The sequence below is a fragment of the Lontra canadensis genome, unplaced genomic scaffold (assembly GCF_010015895.1).
Source record: "Lontra canadensis isolate GAN:19392208 unplaced genomic scaffold, GSC_riverotter_1.0 scaffold238, whole genome shotgun sequence".
Taxonomy (NCBI): Eukaryota; Metazoa; Chordata; class Mammalia; order Carnivora; family Mustelidae; genus Lontra; species Lontra canadensis.
In genome coordinates, this window is record NW_022631232.1 from 314,305 (window position 1) to 338,750 (window position 24,446).

General features: G+C 37.7%; 1 protein-coding gene across 1 annotated transcript; it reads left to right on the forward strand.

Moving 5' to 3' along the window:
• Window positions 1-22,603: 22,603 nt before the first annotated feature.
• Window positions 22,604-24,191, forward strand: LOC116862382 (protein BEX1-like). The gene is made up of 3 exons (XM_032849667.1): window positions 22,604-22,740; window positions 23,111-23,188; window positions 23,557-24,191. Exon 3 carries the CDS (start codon window positions 23,562-23,564, stop codon window positions 23,946-23,948), a length of 387 nt encoding a protein of 128 aa, XP_032705558.1. The 5' UTR covers window positions 22,604-22,740; window positions 23,111-23,188; window positions 23,557-23,561; the 3' UTR covers window positions 23,949-24,191.
• Window positions 24,192-24,446: the final 255 nt, after the last annotated feature.

The window sequence follows — 24,446 nt, forward strand, 5'->3', positions numbered from 1 at the left end:
GCGTGACTTTCCTGGCTCCCCTTCTCCTGAGCCCTGAAACTTCGCTAGAGAGTGCCTTTAATAAATCTTGCCTTGCGCCCACCTTGCCTGGTATTATGTTTACCTCGCCTGCGAAACTTTACACAAAATGTTAAGTTGTGATAGAGGCATAACGATTTATTGATAGGGTGGGGAATTCCTGGATCCTCTGTGAACAGCTTTTCATGCAGATGGTTAGACTCATGGTTTTCATGACACACGGAAGGATCCAAGTGCTGAAGATTTTAGCACTGTGGTAAGAAGCATAGCTTTGAACAAATCTGAGTTTGAATTAATTGCATTTACTTACATGTTGTATAACTTGGATCTAAAATTTGGATATTAAAACTTCCCTGTGTCTCATCTACAAAATGAGGCTAATGCTTCATAGAGTTGTTGGGATTAAATGATATAATTTATATAAAGAATTTAGTACATGACTGAAAAATACCAAGTGCTCCAATAAATGACAGGTCTCAATGATTACCTCCTAAGGATCTCAGGAATCCTTCCAGTTTCCATTATACCTCTACTGCCTCTACTTTCCATTATACCTCTACTTTCCATTATACCTCTACTGCCACTCCCCTAATGCAAACAGCCACAAACTCCAGGACAACCACAATATTTACTGATCTCTTTGCCTTACATCTTGCTACTTTCCAATAGAATGATGATTCCAAGCAACAAATATGATCATATCACTGTCCTGAATTATTTTGTTTCATCCTCCAACAATCTTACTAGATAGGAACTTCTTTGTTGATCTTCTGAACATTTCACAGAATACATCTCCCTTTCCTTTTTAAAGATTTGTTTACTATTTGAGAGAGAGAGAGAAAGAGAGCAGGAGGAGGAGGGGCAGAGGGAGAAGGAGAGAATCCCAAGGTACTCCCTGCTGAGTACAGAACTACAGGGCTCTAGGTCACAACACTGAGATCATGACCTGAGTTCACCTGAGCTGAAACCAAGAGTTGGATGCTTAACTGACTGAGCTCCATTTAAAAGATTTTTAAAGATTTATTTATTTTGACAGAGACACAAGCAGAAAGAGGGGCAAAAGCAGAGGAAAAAGCAGGCTCCCTGCTGAGCAAGGAGCCCAATGCAGAACTTCATCCCAGGACCGTGGGATCATGATCTGAGCCAAAGGCAGATGCTTAACCGACTGACCCACCCAGGCATCCCTCTACATCTCCATTTCTAAGTAGAAGCTTGTATAAAAATACATGCAAATACAAGAAAAGTAAGATACTGAGTTAGATTTGTCTTGTTTGCCTACTATAAACTGATGGGACTCACAGGTGAGGACAAAGAGTCATTATATGTCATAAGAAGAAACTCCAACAATTGGGACTAGATACCTTCATAAGAGCTTGCCAAAAGGCGTCTAAGCCAGCTCTACTACCTATAACAATAATCCTCATCTTCCTTCCCCCAAGTCAGTATAAGGAGACAGGTAAGGGTAGGAGGTAAAGAAATGGAAATGTGGGAGCCATTGACTTTGTGGAGAGGTCACTGTGGTTCATTATAACAACACCAGTGATACAACTTATTTAATACTTCTTATGTACTGCTTAATTCTTCTAAGCACTTTTCATATACTAACTAAATTAATACTTATAATGCTGTTATTAGGAAACTAAGGAGTACAAATTCCAATTTGACTTTACATGGGGTAAGGGGAATCTATAAGCAACTTGTTTTAGAATTGTACAAAATATGCTAAAATAAACCAAATGACAAAATTATGGGCAGACTGGGATCAGGCATATACTCCTGCTTTGAAGAACCAGATAACTGAACAAATATATCAAACAACTGAAACTGTTTTCAGACTCTCAACTGAGAGTACAATGGTGTGGTCCCTGACAGAAAAGAATCAGGGTGAGCTTTATGATTGCTTTGGATTTTAACTAAAGATACCCGTTTGAACTGGCCAATTTAAGGGATAAATAGACAAAAATAGTAAGAAATTATATATACCACTTTTAATAATAGAATTAGTAGGCAAAAGTTAAATGAGATGGAATCTATCAGCTAGACCTAATTATATATATGCCATATGGTAAGCAATTGAAAAGCTTCAATAACATTTTTGAGATTGGCACTATACAAAGTATATTCTGTGATCACAACAGAGTGAAATTAGAAATTAATAATGGAAAGAAATTTGGAAAGTTGAAAATATGTAGAAATTAAACAATGTAATTTGAAATAATGAACGTCATTAGAAATCACAGGGAAACTAGGAAATAATTTGACACAAATGAAAATTAACTCACAACATACCACTATTTATGGGATTCATGTAAAGTAGTACTTAAAGTGAAATTTATATTTGAGTACATTGAAAACAAGAAAGATCTCAAAGCTGTAACTTCCACCTTATGAAATGAGAAAAAGAAGAGTGTAGTAAATCCAAAGGAACCAGAAGTAAGGAGATAATAAAGATTAGAGTAGAAATTAATGAAATAGAAAAGAGGAAAAAAATAGAGAAATTCAACAAAACCAAAATTTTTTTCTTGAAAAAACAACAACAACAACAACAACAACAACAGCAAAATTAACAGACTTTTAGTTAGACTGACTAAGAAAAAAAAAGGCGAGAAGACTCTATTTGCTAAAATCAGGAATGAGAGCAGCCACCACTACTGCCTTCACAGAAATTTTAGAAAAAGATTGTAAGAGAATACTATCAACAATTGCATGCCAGTTAATTAAATAAATCAGATGAAATTATCAAATGCCTAGAAAGACACAAACTACCAAAACAAACCCAAGAAGAAATAAAAAACCTGAATAGATTGATAACAAAGAAATTAATGTAATAATTTTAAAACTTCTCAGTGAGGAAAAAGTGGTCATGGGAAAAAAAACTGGTCCCAAAACCAGACAAAGACATCACAAGAAAACTACAGATCAATAACTTTTATGATATAGATGCAAATATCCTCAAAAAATACTAGCAAGCTGAATTCAGAAACATATCGTAAGAATTATAGACCATTACCAAACAAAGTTAATTTCAAGAAAGTCAATATATGTATACACCATATTAATAGAATAAAAAACTTCACCACATTACCATTTCATGTCATCATTTAATTTCAGTGAACTGCCAAAAAGTTTTTTAAAAATACAACTCTTCATAATAATAAAGAAAACTCTCAAAAAAGTAGGAATAGAGGGAATATCCTTAACCTGATGAAGGACGTAGAAGGAAAACCCACAGTTAACATTACAGTTGGTGGCAAAAAACTGGATGATTCCCTCCTATGAGCTGAAGCAAGACATAGATGCCTGCTTTCACCACTTCTAGTCAGCATTGTACTGGAGGTTTCCGACAGGGCAATTAGGCAAAAAACATGAAATCGAAAGGATCCACATTGGAAAAGGAGAAGTCAATCCATCTATATTTGCAGGCAACATTATCCTATACATAGAAAATCATTTAAAAATCCATAAGAAAGCTACCAGAACTCATAAATGAATTCAAAGCTGCAGAGTAAACAGATCACCAAACAAACCCAGTAGTGTTTGTATACACCTATGATGAACAATCTGAAAAGAAAATTAAGGAAACAATTCTATTTACAGTGTCATAAAAGGAAAAAATGCCTAGGAAGATATTTAACAAAAAAAGTGCAAAATTTACATTCTGAAAATTACAAAGAATTACTGACATACATTAAAGACCTAAATAAATGGAAAGACATTCCATATTCATGAATTGGAGGATTAAATCATTAAAACGGCAATACTCCTCAAAGAGATCTACAGATTCAATGCAATCCCTACCAAAATTTTAATGAACTTTTTTGAAGAAATGAATAAATTGGGGCGCCAGGGTGGCTCAGTCCCTTAAGCGTCTGTGTTTGTCTCAGGTCATGATCCCAGGGTCCTAGAATGGAGTCCCACATGAAGTTCCACATCGGGCTCCCTGCTCAGTGGGGAGTCTGCGTCTTCCTCTCCCCCTGCTCATGCTCTCTCTCTCTCACTCTCACGCACGCGTGGGCGTGCGCTCACTCCTTCTCTCTTTAAAAATCTTTAAAAGATTTTCTTTTTAAAAAAAGATTTTATTTATTTGACAGAGAGAGAGAGCAAGTAGGCAGAGCCACAGGCAGAGGCAGGGAGAGGCAGAGAGAGGCAGGAAGCCGTTGAAGCTGGCTGCCTGCTGAGCAGGGATCCTGACGGCGGTGGAGGGGGACCTTGAGCCCCCCCTCCCCCCAGGTTAGGACCAGAGCCAAAGGCTGCGGCTTAACAAACTGAGCCTCCCAGGCGCCCCTAAAGTAGACTTTCTATTACATAATGGAATTACAAGTAACTTGAAATAACCAAATAATCTTGTCAAAGAAGAACAAAGATGGAGGAATTACATTTACTGATTTCAAATCTTACTACAGGGCTATAATAATCAAAATAAGGTGGCACTGATGAAGGATAGATATACAAGTCAGTGGAATAAAATTGAAACTCTAGAAATAAACCCATATGCTATGGTCATTTGATTTTTAGAATGGCACCAAGATAATTTGATGGGGGAAAAAGTCAAATTTTCACAAATGTTTCTGAGAGAGTGAGATAACCACCTGCAAGAGAATAAAGCTGAACACCTCTCATCATGTACAAAAATTAACTCAAAATGAATCACAGACCTAAATGTAAGAAACAAAACTACAAAACCCTTAAATTTTTGTGACCTTGGATTAGACAATGGTTTCTTAGATATGACAACAACAGCACAAAAAACAAAATTTAAAAAATAAATCAGACATCTCCAAAATTGAAAACTATTATGTTTCAGAGGATATCAAGAAAATGAAAAGATACTCAACAGAATATGAAAAAAACTTCAAATCATCTATCTGACAAGGAGCTTGTATCTAAAATATGTAAGGAGATATTATATTGAATAATAAGAAGACAACCCAATTAAAAATGAGCAAATGATCTGAATAGACATATATCTAAAAAAGTATAAATATGGCTGACAAACAAATGAAATAATGTTCAATATCATGATAGTCATTAGGAAAATGCAAATCAAAACCACAATGAAATATCGCTTTATAACCATTAGGGTGGCTAAACAGCCAATGTTGATAAGGATGTGGAAAACTTGGGACTCATGCATTGCTGATGGGAATGTAAAGCAGAACAACCGCTTTGGAAATCATTTTGGCAGTTCTTCAAAAAGTTAAATATAGAATTAACATATGACCTAGCAATTTCACTCCTAGGTATATACACAGAGAAATAAAAACATATGTCCACATAGAAATTTGCTCATGAACATTTATAGTAGCCTTATTCCTATTAACCAAAACTTGGAAACAACTCATATGTCCATCAACTGATAAATGGATAATTATAATGTGGTAGGTTGGTACAATGGAATATTATTTGGCAATAACAATAAAGTACTAATACATGCTACAACATGAATGAACCTTGAAAACAATAGAGTAAGTGAAAGAAGACTGTCAAAAAAGACCACATTTTGTATGATTCCATTTCTATGAAATGTCCAGAATAGACAAATCTATAGAGATAGAAATTAGATTAGTGGTTACATAGGCTTGGTAGCTGGGGGAGAAATAGGGAGTTACTTCAAGTAGGTTTCCTTTAGAGGTAATTAAAGTGTTCTAACATTGACTGTAGTAATAGTTGCACTATTCTGTGAACATACCAAAAAGCATCGACTTACACACTTTAAATTGGGGAATTAAATGATATATGAATTATATCTCAATAAAGTTTTTATTTAAGAACAATGAACACATGGCAATAGAAACTACGGAAACTGCATTACAGTAAAAAATAAATGAGAGGTTGATCAATACAAAGTAGTATAACTGGAAATATGCCTCAGGCAAAGAAGAAAGTATGTGAGACAAAAAATAGATTGAAAAATATAATGGTTGAGTGCCTGGGTGGCTCAGTCAGTTAAGCACCTGACTCTTGATTTTGGTTCAGGTCATGATCTTGGGCTTGTGAGATTAAACCCCAGGTCAGACTCTGCACTGAGAATCTCTCTCTCCTTCTGCCCCACCCCCAGCTTACACTCTTTCTCTCTTAAATAAATAAAATCTTTTAAGTTAAAGAAAAATATAATGGCTGAAATAGTTCTAAGTTTTATGAATATTATAAACTCACAGATCCAAGAAGCATAATAAACCTCTAGTAGGAAAAACAAAAAGAATGTCACATCAGTCTCATGTTCACTGCAGCATTATTTATTATAGCTAAGCTATGGAAACTAAGTATTCATCAGCGGGTGAATAAATAAATAAACTGTGGTATATATAGACAATGGAATATTATTCAGCTATAAAAAAGAAAGAAATCTTCCTATTTGTGACAACATGGGTGGACCCTGAGCGCATTGTACTAAGTGAAATGAGTTATAGAAAGGCAAATATGATATCATCTTATTTATATGTGGAATATTAAAAAAAAGAAGAACCCACCAAACTCATAAATACAGACAACAGATTGGTGGTTGCCAGAGGCATGGATGGGGGGATAGGTGAGAAAAATGGGTGAAAACAATCAAAAGGAAGTCAAAACTTCCAGTTATAAAATAAAGAAATCCTAGGGTTGTAATATACAGCATGGTGAGTATAGTTACTATTACTATATGGTAGGAAAAAATGTAAAACATCTCATTCTTATTTTGATTACATGTTGAAATGATCATATATTGTATATAAGGGGTAAATAAATGGAATTATAATGAGAAAAATACTGTACTGTGTATTTTAAAGTTGCTAAGAGAGCAGATCTTAAAAGTTTTCATCCAAGGAAAAAAATCTGTATCCTGTCCTCATTGGTCAGTTCCCCCCACCGAGCTGGTGGAGTAAGGTTTTAGCACTTTGTGAGCAAGATGATTTACTGGTAGTTGTTGGAAGTAGTCGTAGGGGAAAAAAAAGAAAAAAATGTACGTATGTGTGTTGATGAATGTTAAGTAGACTTACTGTGCTATTATTTTGCAGTATACCAATATCAAATCATTATGTTGTACACCTGGAAATAATATAATATGTCAATTATATCTGTACTTCAATTTTTAAGATTTTATTTATTCGTTTGACACAGAGAGAGAGAGAGAGAGAGAGAGAGAGAGAGAGACAGCACAAGCAGGGGGAGCAGCAGGCAGAGGGAGAGGGAGAAGCAGTCTCTATGGTGAGCAAGGATCCCGATATGGGGCTCAATTCCCTGGGATCATGACCTGAGTAGAAGGCAGACGTTTAACCGACTGAGCCACCCAGGCACCCCATATCTGTACTTTGAAAAGAAGGCCACATCAAAGTATATCATAATCAAAGTCCTGAGAAGCAGTTACTAAGAGAAAATCTAATAGAAACCTCAGAAAAAGGTTGTGTTATAGACAAAAATATAAATTTAAGCATGACTCCATACAGTACGAGAATTTACAAGAAGACAATGAAATTACAACTTTAAAAGACTGAAGGAAAAAATGTAAACTCAGAATTCTATATCCAGTGAAAATATCCTTTAAAAATCAAGATGAAAAAAGGCTTTTCCCAACAAAGAAAGGTCAACGTATTTGCCATCATGCTACTATAAGAAATAGTAAAGGGAGTTTTGAGGTGGAAGAAAAATGACGTTTGCTGGAAATGTGCCTCTACATAGAAGAAAGAAGTGTACAGAAAATGGCAAATATGTGGCTATATACATCGGAGGTTTGGAGACCAAAGAAGCGCCAGTGTAGCAGTTCAAGCTCAGAAGCCAAATGCTGGCAGAATTCCTTCTTGCCTGGGGGAGGTTAAGTCTTTTGCTTCATTCAGGCCTTCAACTGATTAGATGAAGCCCACCCACATTATGGAGAGCGTCACTCAAAGTCCACCAACTTAAATGTCAGTCTTATCCAAAATCGCCCTCACAGAAACATTCAGAATAATGTCTCAGTCAATAGTAGAAACTACCATGGGAAGGGACAATTAGAAAAATAGTTTGTTTCAGGGTGCATGGCTGACTCAGTGGAGGGTGTGACTCTTGATCTTGAGGTTGTGAGTTTGAGCCTCACGCTGGGTATAGAGACTACTTAAAAATAAAATCTTAAAAAAAGAAAAATAGTTTGTTTGACTTAATATTTTTAAATGAAGGTTTTATTCCTCCTCTAACCAAAGTGTATTTTCAGTGTTATTTGGACTGCATGAATAGCACTTACAGAGCATGTTCTCTGACTATAAAAAGTTAATTAGTTAAAAATAAGAAATAAAAAATACCTAGAAAAAAACACCAATGTTTTAAATAATACTTGTAAATAATCCACGGGTCAACATTTCATCACAAATTAGAAATATTTCAAACTCAGTGATAACATATTAGATTGGAGGATGTTGTTAAAACAAAGCTTAGAGGAAAATCTGTACATTTAAATGTCTATATTAGAAGAGACATTTAAAATTAATGATCTAAATTTCCATCTACAGAAGCTTACTTTTCCAAAATAAATAGAAGCAAAGAAAAAGTAAAATAAGGCAGAAAACAACGAAATAAAAAAAACTGATTTTTTAAAAAAGCAGAAAAAATTAAAAAGCCAAATATTGGTTCTTTGAAAATACTATAAAAGCATTAAATGTCTAAGAAATGAATCAAGAAAAAAAGAAATCACAAATTATCAATATCAGGGTTGAAATAAGGCTATGACCACACATTGTACAGACATAGTAAGGAAATATTGTGAGCAAATTCATACCAATAAAGTCAAAGACATAGATGAATAGATGAAATGGTAAAATTACTTGAAAAGAAAAACTTTCCAAACTAACTAAAGAAGAAATGAATTTGAGTAAATTTTTTGAAGGACAAAGAAATATGTATTTTGCAAAAGAATCAGATTCTGGCTTTAATATATTCATGTATTTGTAAACTCATGTTAAAATGCTCTCAAAAATATTATTTAGGAAGGCACAAATTGGTAGCATCAACTTTTCATTTATAGCTTTTTCTAAGCAAGATTCCAAGAAACTGCCACTTTAATTTTTCCCTTCCAGTATTTTAAGAACTTCAAGGTTCAAAATGAACTGTAAGTAAAACTCTCATTCACAAACTACTAAACTAAGGGTTAATAATACATTGGATAGTGAGTGGAATATGAAAGTACAGCCTACCTTATCAAAAGAGAAAAGTTCTTATGGCATTGGATTTAGAGATTAGTAAAGAATTTGGGACAAAATCTCTCATGACTGTGGAAAATCAGAACTCTTCTTGAGGTGAATGGGCTTTTAATATCTAAGCAATAGAAACTAAATGCAGAAGTATGAGATAACATTATAGTTTTCCTGAACATCAAAAGGTAACAGCTAAAGCATTACAAATAAGGTATGGTGAAAACTGAGTTAGAAGAGCTCAGTTACCACTCTAGGCTAGAAACTAATAAATAAATCTGTAATTTTTAATTTTAAAAAGTTTGGCTTCATATTTAATTTTTTAACAGTATATAAATTACATACAATGTTTTCCCATAACTCAAACTATAATGCTCAAGTCTATAAAAAGAAGTTTATTTCAGAAATGCTCAAAAGCCCCACTAGTCCCTTTTCTCCTATTTATAAAATAAATCGGGGTGCCTGGGTGACTCAGTGGGTTAAAGCCTCTGCCTTCGGCTCAGGTCATGATCCCAGAATCCTAGGATCGAGCCCCGTATCAGGCTCTCTGTTCGGTGGGGAGTTTGCTTCCACTCCTCTCTCTGCCTGCCTCTCTGCCTAATTGTGATCTCTGTCAAATAAATAAATAAAGTCTTAAAAAAAAGAAAAATGCTCAATGGTTCACCCAAAACATCAAGTCCATATCAGTAGGTAGCTTCTCATAAAGTAATCCATTATGCTGTATTCTGTAATATTATATGGTCAAATACCCTATTGATTTATGAACATTTTTCATGGGCAAGGATAATTAAAGAAAATGGGATCAAGTTGAGTATGTTGCTATTCACTTTGAGTACTAAATTGGGCTTGCATCCTAAAAGTTCAGATGAGCTGCAATAAGAAGAATATAAATGTCCATGTGTACCATATACTAAAAATTAAAAGCCTAAAAATAACAGAATGAAAATACCTTATGATAATTGAAAAATTAAAGATGAGAAGCAATAACAATTGGTGATGGCATATTTTAACCTTTTTTTAAAAGATTTTATTTATTTATTTGACAGAGAGAGAGATCAGAAGTAGGGAGAGAAGCAGGCAGAGGGGGAGGGGGAAGTAGGCCCCCGGCTGAGCAGAGAGCCTGATGTGGGACTCGGTCCCAGGACCCTGGGATCATGACCTGAGTGAAGGCAGAGGCTTAACCCACTGAGCCCCTGAGGCACCCAGGCATATTTTAATCTTTTGTTCAAGCTTGAAGTTGTATAAAATTGCTAACCAAATTGAGGTAAAGGTGGACTCTAATGTTACTCGTTTCATGTGTCAGACTCAGGTCTCTCACTTTAACCTGTGTGCATTTTCCCCTAATTATATAAACATGGTTCAACTTGAAATATGATGATAGAAAAATTAAAGGATCTTTCAAATTGGTTTTTTATACAAAATTCTTAATTCCTAGCTTTAAAAAAGGTACTTATAAAAATGTACATAATAATTCAATGTTCTTCCCTTGAGTCGTAAATATAGTTGTTTTTCCTTCCACCATTGGAAAAAAAGAAAAGTGGAGAAACTGCAAATATTATCAACAGTCATGTAATGAAGACACTGGAAAGTAACTAGTAGAATAACAGCATTGTGCCTTGGTGTCTGTCTAGTTTTCCTCTTTGAAGGATTAAAGCTTACACATAAGCTTTAATTCATATTAAATTGCCTACTAAAGAAGACTTCCATTCCATTAAACACAAATCTGTTCCCATTTTATTTTTATTTATTTTTATATTTTATTTATTTATTTGAGAGAGAGACAGTGAGAGAGAGCATGAGCGAGAAGGTCAGAGGGAGAAGCCGACTCCCGTGGAGCTGTGAGCCCCATGCGGGACTCGATCCCTAGACTCCAGGATCATGACCTGAGCGGAAGGCAGTCGCCCAACCAAATGAGCCACCCAGGCGCCCCTGTTCCCATTTTAAAGCACATACAAGTACTATGTGATCAAAGGGATGGGAGACACTAGATAAGGCCTGGTGGGTGGTAACTTCTTCAAGACTAGGTAATGGAATCACCTGTTCAACCTCTGGAGCATTAAAGTCAATGAAAATGTAAACCAGACATCCAAGAAAACCACCAACGGAATTTGTGTAAGCAGGTTCACCATAAGCACTTTTCAGTTTGAAAAAATGGGTAAGGGACATGTTTCACCGTTCCTCTTCCCCATTGACCAAAAAAAAAAAAAAAAAAAAAAAAAAAAGATACATTCCTGTTGATGGGGTACTATTGAGGCCTCCACAAAACATAACCCATATGCCAGGATACAGGTCACACCAGACATGTCTAATGTGAGCCAAGGCTACTGCCATTTGAATGAGAGAAATGTACCTACCTTTTAGATGCCCTCGTCGCTGTCTCCCTCTTCACCCTCTCCTAGTTGGAGGGAGACTGCAGCACCGCGCGGTCCACGTGGAGCACGTCTTCAGCCACTGCCTCCTCCCGGTGCTACAGCTTAAGCACCGGCACGCAGGCTCCAGCCTGCTCGGACCCAGGACTACCCACCCCCACCCCGCCCCCCGCACAGGCCACGTCGCCATTTGCACTTGGCCCGTTCTTCCTGCTCTTCTTGGCGGCGTCCACCTTAGCATAGCCTTTGAGGTTGCATTTGTTGCAATCCCGCTGAGGGACCAACCCAGCGGCTCGCTTTGTCGCGCCGCGTGTCATTGGCCAGCGCGAACGACAGGCTTAGTTTAGGCTCCGAGGGCACACAGAGCACTACACCGCGCTCCAAGGCGTCCGCCACTCTCTGAGTAGCCGCCTCCGCGCGAGCGAGCGGCTCCAGGACCGAGCTGGCCCCACGAAGTGTGGCGCGGGAGCCTGAGAGGCTCCACGTGAACCTGGTGGCCCAGGGGCCGCCAAGCGTCAGATCTCAGTAAATTTATACCTATAAAATAAAATAAATTCATAACCAAAAAAATCTTTCCACAAAGATTGTACTTGTGAGCTCTATCAGTCATTTAAAAAAGAAATACTGCCTACATTACACAGTCTTTCAGAAACTGAAGGATACAAAGCACTCTGCAACTCACTTTAAGATAAAAGAATAATCTTGAGGGCCTGTGTGGCTCAGTCAGTTAAGTGGCTGTCTTGGGCTCAGATCATGATCCCAGAGTTCTGGGACCCAGTTCTGAGTCATGCTCCCTGCTCAAAGGAGAACCTGCTTCTCCCTCTCCCTCTGACTGCTGGGCTGCCTGCTTGTGCTATCTCTCTGTCAAATAAATAAATGAATTCTTTAAAAAAATTAGAATAATCTTGACAATAAAACCTGTTATGGATATTATAAGAAAAAAATTATAGACCAATATACTCCTGAACATATATGCAAAAATTCACATAAAATTACTAGCATATAATATCCATTGATGTGTATGTAAGGATGAGTACCAAGCGGAGTTTACCCCAGGAATATAAAGTTGGTTTAACATTCAAAAATCAAGTAATGCACTCCGCTTATTTATAGAGTGAAAGAGAAAAAAAATATTATTATTTCAATAGATGTATAAAAATATGTGACAAAAACCAACATTCATTCATGATTTAAAAAAAGAAAATCAGAGGGCCTGGGTGGCTCAGTCAGTTAAGCGCCTGCCTTCGGCTCAGGTCACGATCTCCAGGTCCTGGGATTGAGCCCTGTCTGGCTCCTGGTTCCGCTGGAGGCCTGCTTCTTCTTCTCCCACACCCCCTGCTTGTGTTCCTTCTCTCGCTGTCTCTCTCTGTCAAATAAATAAAATCTTTAAAAATAAATGAAAAAAAAATCAGCAAACTTCCCCAATGATAAAGGAAACTATGATAAACCTGCAGAAAATATACTTAGTCATGAAATAGTATACATTTTCCCCATAAGATCAGGAATAAGGGCAGGTTCTTCACTTTCATCATTCTTATCCATCATCGTACTTTATTCACAGATGACACGATTTTGAAAAGAAAAATTCTAAAGAATATACAAAAAAGCTACTAGAACTAATTGAGTTTAGAAATGGTGTAGGATGCAAGGTCAATATGCAAACAGCAAATGTATTTCTTTTTTTTAAGATTTTATTTATTTGTTTGTTAGTTGTTTATTTATTTATTTTTATTTTTAAAAAGATTTTATTTATTTATTTGACAGAGAGAAAGAGATTACAAGTAGGCAGAGAGGCAGGCAGAGAGGGAAGCAGGCTCCCTGCTGAGCAGAGAGCCTGATGCAGGTCTCAATCCCAGGACCCTAGGATCACAACCTGAGCAGAAAACAGAGGCTTAACCCACTGAGCCACCCAGGCACCTGGTTTATTTATTTATTTATTGAGAGAGAGAGAGTGTGTGTGGAGGGGTGCAGAGGGAGAAGGAGATTGAGACTCTCAGGCAGACTCCAAGCTGAAAGAAAAGTCTGGCTTCCAGCTTCATCTTACAATCCTGAGATAATGACCTGAGCCAAAATCAAGAGTCGAATGCTTAACTGACTGAGTCACCCAGGTACCCCAGCAGTTGTATTTCTATATACTAGCAGTGAACAATTGAAACTGTGATTGAAATTTATAAATAAAACAAAATCAATATCATTAATAATAGCTTGAGAGTCTTAGAGACAGGGCTGGCAAAATATGTAAACATGGACATTAGAAACTACAAGACACAGTTGAGAGAAATTTAAAAAATCTAAGTAAATATAGAGATTTATCATGTTTATGGATCAGAAGACTGATTATTGTTAAAATGTCAATCCTCCTTTCTAAGTGATCTATAGATTCAATGTAATCACAATCAAAATCTGAGAAGGCATTTCTGTAGAAATTGACAAGATGACTCCAAAATGTATATGAATTTATAATAGCTAATAATTGTAAAAATGAAGAACAAGTCAGGAGGACTCAAATTTTTGATGATATGATATAGCTACAGTGACAAGGCAGTGATGGTGGGGTGCAAAATCGATATATAGATCAGTGGAACAGAATACATAGTCCAGAAATACATCCAAAAGCATATAGTCAATTGGCTTTCAACAGAGATGCCAAGATACCTCACAGGGTATCCTTGATCTTCATCTGATATCCTGCACTGAAAATAATTTGAAATGGATCATATACATGAATATAAAACCTAAGACTATGAAACTTGTTTATCATGAGGTCACTAGGAGATTCTAAGATCTCACTATCACTGCCCTTGCTATCATGTTAAGGTTTTTGAAATGGTGTCTTGGGTCATACTTATGTAAATAAAAAGAAATCTCATGAGTTCTAAGGCATTTTTATTATAAAATGCAACCCAGAAAAATTAAAAATGTAAACATTAGTGAAATAGCATAAGATGAACCCTCTTAATAACCATAACTCAGATCAATAAATAAAACTTATAGCCTCCCTAGAAGCTCCTCTATATGCCCCATCCTAATTGAAGCCCCCCTTTTCTACCCTTAAGTAACCACTATCCTGACTTTTTTAGTAATCATTTTCTTTGATTTCTTTTTGTTTTTATCTTACAAGTATTCATACCTGGACATTATACTTTAGTCTTGCCCTTTAAAAAATGTTTATGTTTATTTAAAGTCTTTACTAATGTACAGGCTTTTGCTGCATTTCTTTTTCTTACACATTAGCTATGGAAAAACTTGGGCTGTTTGACTTGTGGACTTTCTTAGAGTCTACTTTTTGCTCACTGCCTACATATAGTTCAACCTGATCCTCTTTCCTCTAATTCCTGCAAGTTGGCAACTTAAATAGGAGATTAAAATATTGACTCTAACGTTTTGCCCTTATCAGATATCATTTGGTGATTACAGGTCTGTTGGGACCAACTTGACTTTCAAGTCTTCTGTTGATATTTTACAGTTATCTTTGAGTGAGATCCTGTGCTCTTAACATTAATTAATGCAACCTGCCATATTAATTTGTCTAGTGGCTCTGTCTTGTTATGTCAGAGTCTTGTCTGACTCTCACCCCTTCCATAGCCAGTAAGCCTGTCATTCTTCACTGTGACAACAGAATTCATCATTATCCTGTTTTAGGCCCTCATGACCTTTTATCTGAACTACTAGGACAGACCATTCTCTGGTGCTCTTCCCTCTATCCTCCACCTTCCCCTTTTGAGATACTTAAGTAAGGTTACACAGCTGGTTAATGTTGAATCACGGAACCAACCCAAGTTTTAGAATGAGGATTGTCTCAAAATGTTCCTATGTTTTCTCCCATCTTTGTTCACTGATGAGTTATTTTGGGGAACACTTCTCACACCCAGTACTGCCTTGTGTGTTCTGAATGATAAAGGCCAGGTCTCAAGAGAAAGGCACAACATTGGTGAAACATATACTGTCTCTGGGTGAGCCAAATATCCTTTCACGTGAGGCCATTTAGAGACTGCTAAACAAAAGGGTGAACTATCTGACCAACAGAAGCTAGAAGAAGGAAATGATCAGTTTGGCCTAAAATAGAGAAAGCCTCAAGGAGGGTAAGGACCTTGACCTGGGCCTCAGAACACGGGAAAGATCTAGAAATAAGGTAGGAAAGAGAGAAAAGAACTATCTGACTGAACCCAGGCCCACCCCCATCCTTACCATTAATCACTCTGTCCTGTCTCATGCTGTTTTGTGGGTACAAGTCCACTTATTTCTCCTTTAGAGGTGTTTAGATCTATTGATGGTTTGTGATCACAAAGCACGTTCAGTACAAGCTCTTTATGACATGAAGTCAGGAAATCTGTGTTCTGTACTTCCCCGAGGGCTTTCTCACTTATCTTCAGGTAATAGAATCCGAATCTGTTAACCTTTCTGTATGGGAACTGAGGCATGCACATTTAAAATACGGGTGCCCCATTGAGTCTATAAATCCATTCTTAAGCATCCATCCTAAGGAAATAATGAATGATGCTCACAAAAATCCTATAACAATGTTATAATAAATATGGATGATCAAGTTCTCCTTATACTGTAATGATATTTACCCAGTTGATTTTTCTTAAGTATGAATAGAGAAAACCTTATGCTTTGCACTAAACTGAGTTGTGTGTGGATGTATTTCAGATAAACAACTTTGCCAGAGTTTGACTGATAAGGGTAACCTTATTGCTATTACTCCTTTTAGCCAAGATGGCAAATTTTCCCCATATTTTTTTTTAAGTTTAACAATTTACTATGAGAAGAGTGATGTCAGTTTGTTTTGCATTAAATACATATGTAAAAAAATACATATGTAAAAGTGACCAAATCATGAGTACCTAGCTCAGTGAAGTTTTGCAAAAAACATTTAACCAGTTCTCAATGAAACAAAAGAAAACCCCCCAGACCATTACCAACATTGTAGAAACTCTGTTTCAGTCATTGTTTAAGGTTGCCGCTACCTTGAATTCTAACATCATAGCTTTGCCTGTGTTTAAACTCATAAAACTCATGTACATTATTCCTTTTCACTTTAACTTCTTTATCTCGACATTATGTTTGTGAGATCCAACCATACTGCATGTAGTTGTAATTTGTACATTTTTATTACTGAATAAAACCTCACTGTGTAAATATATGATAATTATTTATACATTTTCCTGATGAAGTACATTCAGGAGATGCCTGGGTGGCTCAGTTCGTTAAGCCTCTGCCTTAGGCTCAGGTCATAATCCCAGGATCCTGCACCAGGCTCCTTGCTCTGCAGGGAGCCTACTTCTCCCTCTGTCTGCCACTCTCCCTGCTTATGCCCTCTCTCTGACAAATAAGTAAATAAAATGCTTTATAAAAAAAGAATATTTGGGTCTGTGCTAATTTCTGACAACATAAAAAATTCTATTATAAACATATGTGTAAATGTTGTTTGGTAAACCAATGCACACATTTTTATTATGGGTATATCTAGAGTGAGATTGCTTGATTGTAAAGTATACATATATTTATCTTTGTTAGACTGTGCCAAACAGCTTTTCAAAGTGGTAGTGCCAGTTCCTGTTGTACCATATCCGCATAAACACTTAACACTTTCTGTCTTTATTATTTTAGATATTCTAGGGGGGAGGGTGTTTAGTGGTATGACATGTTGGTCTTAACTTGTATATCTCTGCAAACTAATGAAGTTGAACATATTTTCACAAATTTATTAGAATTAGGATATTCTGGCTTTTTGAAGTGCTGTTTTAAGGCATTTGCCCATTTTTAAATTAGATTGTCTGTCTTTTTAAAACTTATTTGTAAGAATTATTTATACATTATAGATATGAGCCATTTGTCAAATATATGTGTTCTTTATACCTTTTCCTAGTTTGTGGCTTGATTCATTATTCTTTTAATGGTGTCTTCTGATGAACAGACATTTCTGATATTAATAAAGTGCAATGTACTATTATTTTTATCCTTCATTATTAATGCCTCTTGTGTCCTCTTTAATAATACTGCCTATTCAAGGGAAACAAAAGTAAAAATGAATTATTGGAACTTCATGAAGATAAAAACCTTCTGCACCACGAAGGAAACAATCAACAAAACTAAAAGGCAGTCTACAGAATGGGCAAAGATATTTTAAAATGACATATTTGATAAAGGGTTGGTATCAAAAATCTGTAAAGAACTTAACAAACTCAACATCAAAAAAAAAAATCCAGTTAAGAAATGGGCAGAAGATGTGAAGAAATGCTTTCTTTTCCAGAGAAGACATCCAGATGGCTAACAGACACATGAAAAGATGCTCAACATCATCCATCATCAGGGAAACACCATCAAAACCATCATGAGATATCACCTCACACCTGTCAGAATGTCCAAAATTAGCACGGGAAACAACAAATGTTGGGGAAGATGTGGAGAAAGGGGAAGCCTTTTATACTGTTGGAGGGAATGCAAACTGGTGCAGCCACTCTGGAAAACAGTATGGAGCTTCCTCAAAATGTTAAAAATAGAACAACCCTATGATCCAGCAATTGCACTCTGCATTTTTATCCAAAAGATACAAAAATACAGATTCCAAGAGGGTACATGCATCTCGATGTTCAAAGCAGCATTATCAACAATAGCCAAACTACAGAAAGAGCCCAAACATCCATCAACTGATGAATGGATAAAGATGTGGTATATATACACAATGGAATATTACTCAGCCACAAAAAAAAGAAATCTTGCCATTCACAAGGAGGGGATGCAACTAGAATGTATTATGGCAGGCAAAGTAAGTCACAGAAAGACAAATACCACATGGTTTCATTCATATGTGGAAATTAAGAAACAAAACAGATGAACATATGAGAAGGGAAAAAAAAGAAAAAAGAGAGGGAAACAAACCATAAGAGACTCTTAAAGACAGAGAACAAACTGAGAGGTGATGGAGGGAGGTGGGTGAGGGATGGCTAGATGGGTAGTGGATACTAAAGAGGGTACTTGAGGGATGCCTGGGTGGCTCAGTCAGTTAAGCAACTGTTTTGGCTCAGGTCATGATCTCAGGGTCTTGGAATCAAGCCCTGCATCCGGCTCCCTGATCAGAGGGAAAGGTGCTTCTCCCACTCCCTCTGCCCCTCTACCCATGCTCGTGCTCTTTCTCTCTCTCAAATAAATAAAATATTTTTTTTAAAAAAGAGAGCATTTGATATGATGAGCACTGGGTGTTGTATGTAACTGATCAATCACTGAATTCTACTGTATGTTAACTAACACTGTATGTTAACCAACTAGAATTTAAATAAAAAGTTGAAAAAAAAGTATACTGCCTACTCCAAAGTCATGAAGATGATTTCCTGTGTATTTCTGTCATTCCTGTAGAAAGGCATTGTCTTTCCCATTTAGATCTGCAATTCATTGGGAGTTTATTTTGTGTGTTATTTAGGGTAGAGTCGGCATATACTTTTTTCACATATGGCTATCCAACTGATCTGTTATCACTTTTTAGGGAAAAAAATCTTTTCCCCATTTCACTGCAGTGTCATCTTTGCCATAAATCGACAGTATGTGTAGGTATGTTTCACAGGTCTGTGCATGCATGCATGTGTACACAAATATATTAATCTTTGAGACAATATTACACTATTTATTCATAATTTACTCACTATAGGACTGTATTAAGTTTCATATCTACTGGTGGAGGTTTTGGTGCTCCCTTCTTTAAGGTTCTCTTGGCTACATTTGTTTTTGTTTTGTTTTGTTTTTTTTTTTGCATTTCCATATACATAGTTAGAATTTGCTTGTCAACAAAAAATAACCAGATGAGATTTTTTATATGGATTGCATTGAATTTATAGTTCAATTTGGGAATAATTGACAACTGAAAAATATTGGGTCTTTCAATCCATGAACCCAGTATATCTCTTCTTTAATGTTTCTCAGAATTATTTTATAAGTTTTAGTGTAGAGGTCTTGCAAGTATTTTAATTAGATTTACTTATTTTTTTAAGATTTTATTTTTTTATTTGACAGAGAGAGATCACAAGCAGAGGGGCAGGCAGAGAGAGAGGGGGAAGTAGGCTCCCTGCTGAGCAGAGAGTCTGATGTGGGGCTCGATCCCAGGACCCTGAGATCATGACCTGAGCCAAAGGCAGAGCCACTGAGCCACCCAGGTGCCCCCAGATTTATTTTTAGATATTTGATTTTTAATCAACTTTATTGGGATATAATTTACATACAATAAGATGCACACATTTTAACTATACAGTTCAGCGATTTCAACAAATGTATTTGCCTGTGGAGTCACTATCCCATCAAAGACACAGAACATTTCCCACAGCTAAAAAAGTTATTTTATTTCCCGTTTTATACTCAGAAAAATTTCAACCTTCAAGCCAGGCAAACACTGATTTCATCCAATCTGTATCAACATAAATTAGTTTTGCCTCTTCCAAAACTTTATATAAATGGAATCAAACAGAATGCACTCTTTTGTGTCTGATATCTTTCCCTGAGTATAATGATTTTTGAGATTCATCTATGTTACTGCTTGTACCAGTAGTTTGTTCCTTTTTATGTCTTTGTAGTACCCTAAATATGAATACATCACAATTTGTTTATACATTTACTTGCTGATGGACATTTGGATTGTATCCACTTAGGGGCTATCCTAAATGAAATTGCCATGAACATTCCTATACAAATTTTTAAAAAGATTTTCTTTATTTATTTGTCAGAGAGAGAGAAAGCACAAGCAGGGGGAGCAGCAGGCAGAGGGAGAACAGACTCCCCACTGAGCAGAGAACCTGACTCCAGTCTTGATCCCAGAACAGTGAGATCATTACCTGAGCCAAGGCAGATGCTTAACCGACTGGAGCCACCCAGGAATTTCCCTATACGATTCTTTTTGAGGAAATATGGTTTGAATTTTGCTTGGGAAAATTTGTTAAGAGTGGAATTTTTTTGACATATAGTAAGTTTAACTTTTCAAGAAACTATCAAAAAGACTTTTAAAGTGGTTGAACTTCTCACCAGCAATGAATGAAGTAGATTTCCAGTTGTTCCATGTCTTCAAAAATACTTGGGATTGTCAGACTTTTTTAATTTTAGCAATTCTGTCGGCTATGTTGTGGTATTTCATGGTTTGTGTTTGTTTTACATTTTCCTGATGATTAATGACATTGAGCATCTTTCCATGAGCTCTTTGGTGATTTATACATATATGTACTTTAGTGAAAAACTTGTTCAAATCTGTTGATGACTTTTCATTATATTGTCTGCCTTATTTTGAATTTTAAGAGGCCTTTATATATCTTCTGGATACAAACGCTTTGTTGTTTACACCTATTGAAAATATTTTTTCTCAGCTTCCCATGTCATTTTCTTAACCATATCTCTCACAAAGCAGAAGTTTTTTTTTATTTTAAATTCATTGTCTATGTAAACTCCACTACTATACTACCTTTATTAGTGCATCTTCAGTCTGGAAATCAGGTAATATAATTTTCAACATTTGTGGGTTTTTTTCAAAATTATTGTCTATACTAGGTCCTTCAAATTTCCATATAAATTTAGGGGTAATTTTGTCAAGTTATACAAAGATGCCTGTTAAAATTTTGATTGTGACTGATCTAAATTTATAGATTAATTTGGAGATAATTGATGTCTTAACAGTACTGAATTTTCTGATCCAAGACCTTGGACTTTCTCACATTTATCTTTACATGATATCTTTACATCTATATTTATCTATCTATGTAAAATACATATAATTTTAATTTCCAATTGTTCATCACTACCATATGGGAATACAATTGAGTTTTTTTTAAAAAAATATCCATCTATAGCTGCAACCCCACTGAATTAAAGTACTGGTTCCATAGCAGGTTTATTCCAGATCCCTTAGGATTCTCTAAATACATGATCATGTGATTTGCAGATAAAGACTTACATATTGCCTTTTGAACTAGAAATTTGTGAAGGAATTTTCATTGCTGGTTTTGATTTAATTCTAAAAATTCATTAAGACTGCTGCAATACTGACTCATTGGCACTTCATGGAAGGATCTCGTGTATCTAGGGGCCCCTAACAAGAGGAGCCATCAGCTGCCCTGCATTTTTCCAAGTTCTAAAAAAAGAAGCTGCCTGTAGAGTCTATATTTATATAACGATTTAACAGAAGAGACGGTTGAGTTTTTCCCCCAGCTATAATTCTAATTTTCAAATTAAAATAATTTTCTTTCTCTTTAACAAAAAAAAAGTATATTGGGGTGCCTGGGTGACTCAGTCGGTTAAGCATCTGCCTTCCACACAGGGCATGATAGGGAGTCCTAGAATCAAGTCCCCCACCCATTCCTTGCACGGCGGAAAGCCTGCTTCTCCCTCTGCCTGCTCTGCCAGGTTGTGCTCTCTTTCTTTCTGACAAATAAATAAATACACTTTTTAAAGTACATCGATTTTTAGGGTGCTTAACATAAAAGGAACAAAACAGATATTAAGAATTTTTCAAAATCCACTCTCCTGGACTCTTCCTGACACATCTTTCCATTGCATTTTAATGGAGGGAAAATGGAGAACATTGGCAGCAGTAAGGAAAGTAAGTGGAAGAAGGCATATCCTTAGAGCAGAGAAGAGGCAAGTCCCCAGAGAAGAACTGGGAATGGCCAGCAGGCCCCTGAGAAGATACTGCCCTTCCCCAGCAGGCACAGAAAGGCCCAGGAATATACAAAAAAGGGAGAGCCAGAGAGCCCAGCCTGGTGCTGTTAAAAAGGACCCAGCAGGGGCACCTGGGTGGCTCAGTGGGTTAAAGCCTCTGCCTTGGCTCAGGTCATGATCTCAGGGTTCTGGAATCCAGCCCCACATCGGGCTCTCTGCTCGCTGGGGAGCCCGCTTCCTCCTCTCTCTGCCTGCCTCTCTGCCTATTTGTGATCTCTGTCAAATAAATAAATAAATAAATAAAATCTTTATTAAAAAAAAAAAAAAAAGGACCCAATAGCAGAGGGGAGCTGCGTTGGCCAACTGGCTGTGCGCCACCCGGCGGGCAGAACCCGGCACGGAATGGGGGCGGTGCCACTCGCGGTGACGAAGGCCTCACGTGAGCCGCCAACGCTGACTCGCGCGCCTCGCTGTAGCGTCAGAGCCGACCTTCGCTCGCTCACTTCTCGGTGTCTACACCCGGTGGCCGTTCGGGCGTGCGGGCCAGAAGCGGTCCCGAAGAGTCAGACGCGGAGGGGAAGTAGGTAAGGGACCGGGAGGAGGGGGAGCGTTCCCTGGTCTGGGTGTGGGAGAGCCCACGCGGCCCGCCGAGCCCTACTGGGGGGCCGGTGCCTCGGAGCGAAGCGGAGCAAGGACCGCAGCGCTCACGCCTCCCCGCAGCCCGTGTTTGGCTGCCGAAAACGGTAGGCCGAGGGTTGGAAGCTGGTGAGGCGACGACCCTTAGGAAACACCTGCCTCTTGCATCTCCGCCCCGCCCCCGTCCTTCTTGGTGTAGAAAATGGTGGTCAGCACTGGGGATGGGGTGGCGGGTCCGGGCGGAGCTGGGTAGCGTCGGGTCCGCAGGGAGCGCTCGGCTGCAGCAGCCCCCGCTGCCCCCACCCTGGCCCTCTGCAGTTGTGCAGGTCTAAGTGTCGCGGCGGCGCACTCTCGGCGAGAATCGGGAGGAGGAGGAGACTGCAAGGATAGGCCCAGGTCGGTGCGGGGGACAGTGGGAGCCGGGGGTGGGGGAAACGTGTGGAAAGCCCTGAGACCCCAAATTCCCTCGCGACCCCCGCCCCTCTCCCAGCCCGTCCTCCATCTTGATGCCTGCAGAGGCCTGGGCAGCGATTGGCAGGGAAAATGGTGGGCTTTGAGGGGGCGGGGGAGAGAAGCCACAGGGAGGGCTCGGACCGGGGCCCCCTAGAGGGCGTAGGAAGCCTCTGATGTGGGAAAATGAAATTTTAAAAAGCCTAAGAGATCCAGGGCTCTGAGTCTTGGAATGTGCATAGTAGGGCCTCTGTCCTCGGTGCTGATCAGTCCCTCTAAGAAAATAATTTCTTCTCTCATCTTTTGTCTCTCAGGAGCAATGGCGTCCAAAGAGGAACAAGCAGTAAAAAATCTCAACGTGGAGAATGCCAAACAGGAAAATGAAAAAAAGGATGAAAAGGAGCAAGTTGCTAATAATGGAGAGCCCTTGGCCCTCCCTTTGGAAGCTGGTGAATATTGTATGCCTAGAGTAAATCGTAGGCGGTTCCGTGTTAGGCAGCCCATCCAGCAGTATAGATGGGATATGATTCAGAGGCTTGGAGAACCACAGGGAAGAATGAGAGGGGAGAATATGGAAAGGATTGGGGAGGAGATGAGACAGCTGATGGAAAAGCTGAGGGAAAAGCAGTTCAGTCATAGTCTGCGGGCAGTTAGCACCGACCCTCCTCACCATGACCATCATGATGAGTTTTGCCTTATGCCTTGAATCCTGATGTTTTCCCTGAAGTTAATAGGAAGACACACCTTCCTAAAGTTAATGTTCTCAGTGTACCTTTTTTGTCAACCTTTTGGTGTTACATGTTTCTTGTGGGTCTCCTATGACCAACTTCTAACTGAATGTTGTATTTTGACCCAAAATGTAAGATTCTGTCAGCAAGGGAGTTTTACCCTATTGCATGGCAAGATGTTCAGTATATATTGTGAAGTTAATAAAGCAGTTTAAAAGACATTCTCTGTATTCTCTTTTAGTTCAGATCTTCTATATTTTATACATGAACACACAATTGAAGTATATAAAGTAAAAAGTTAAAGTGTTCATCTCTTTATGGTAGAATTATGAATAATTTTTATTTTTTATCTATATTTTCTCATTTCAGAACTAAACACCTATTACCTAGTGAAAGGGTTTGGCCACCTGATAAAAGCAGTGTGAGCACTTACCTAAACAGTTGTGACACAATCTCAGTTTTAGCTTACCTCTGGA

Coding starts and splice junctions, on each gene's coding strand:
- LOC116862382 (XM_032849667.1), top strand. CDS start 23,562: ATGGCGTCCAAAGAGGAACAAGCAGTAAAAAATCTCAACGTGGAGAAT.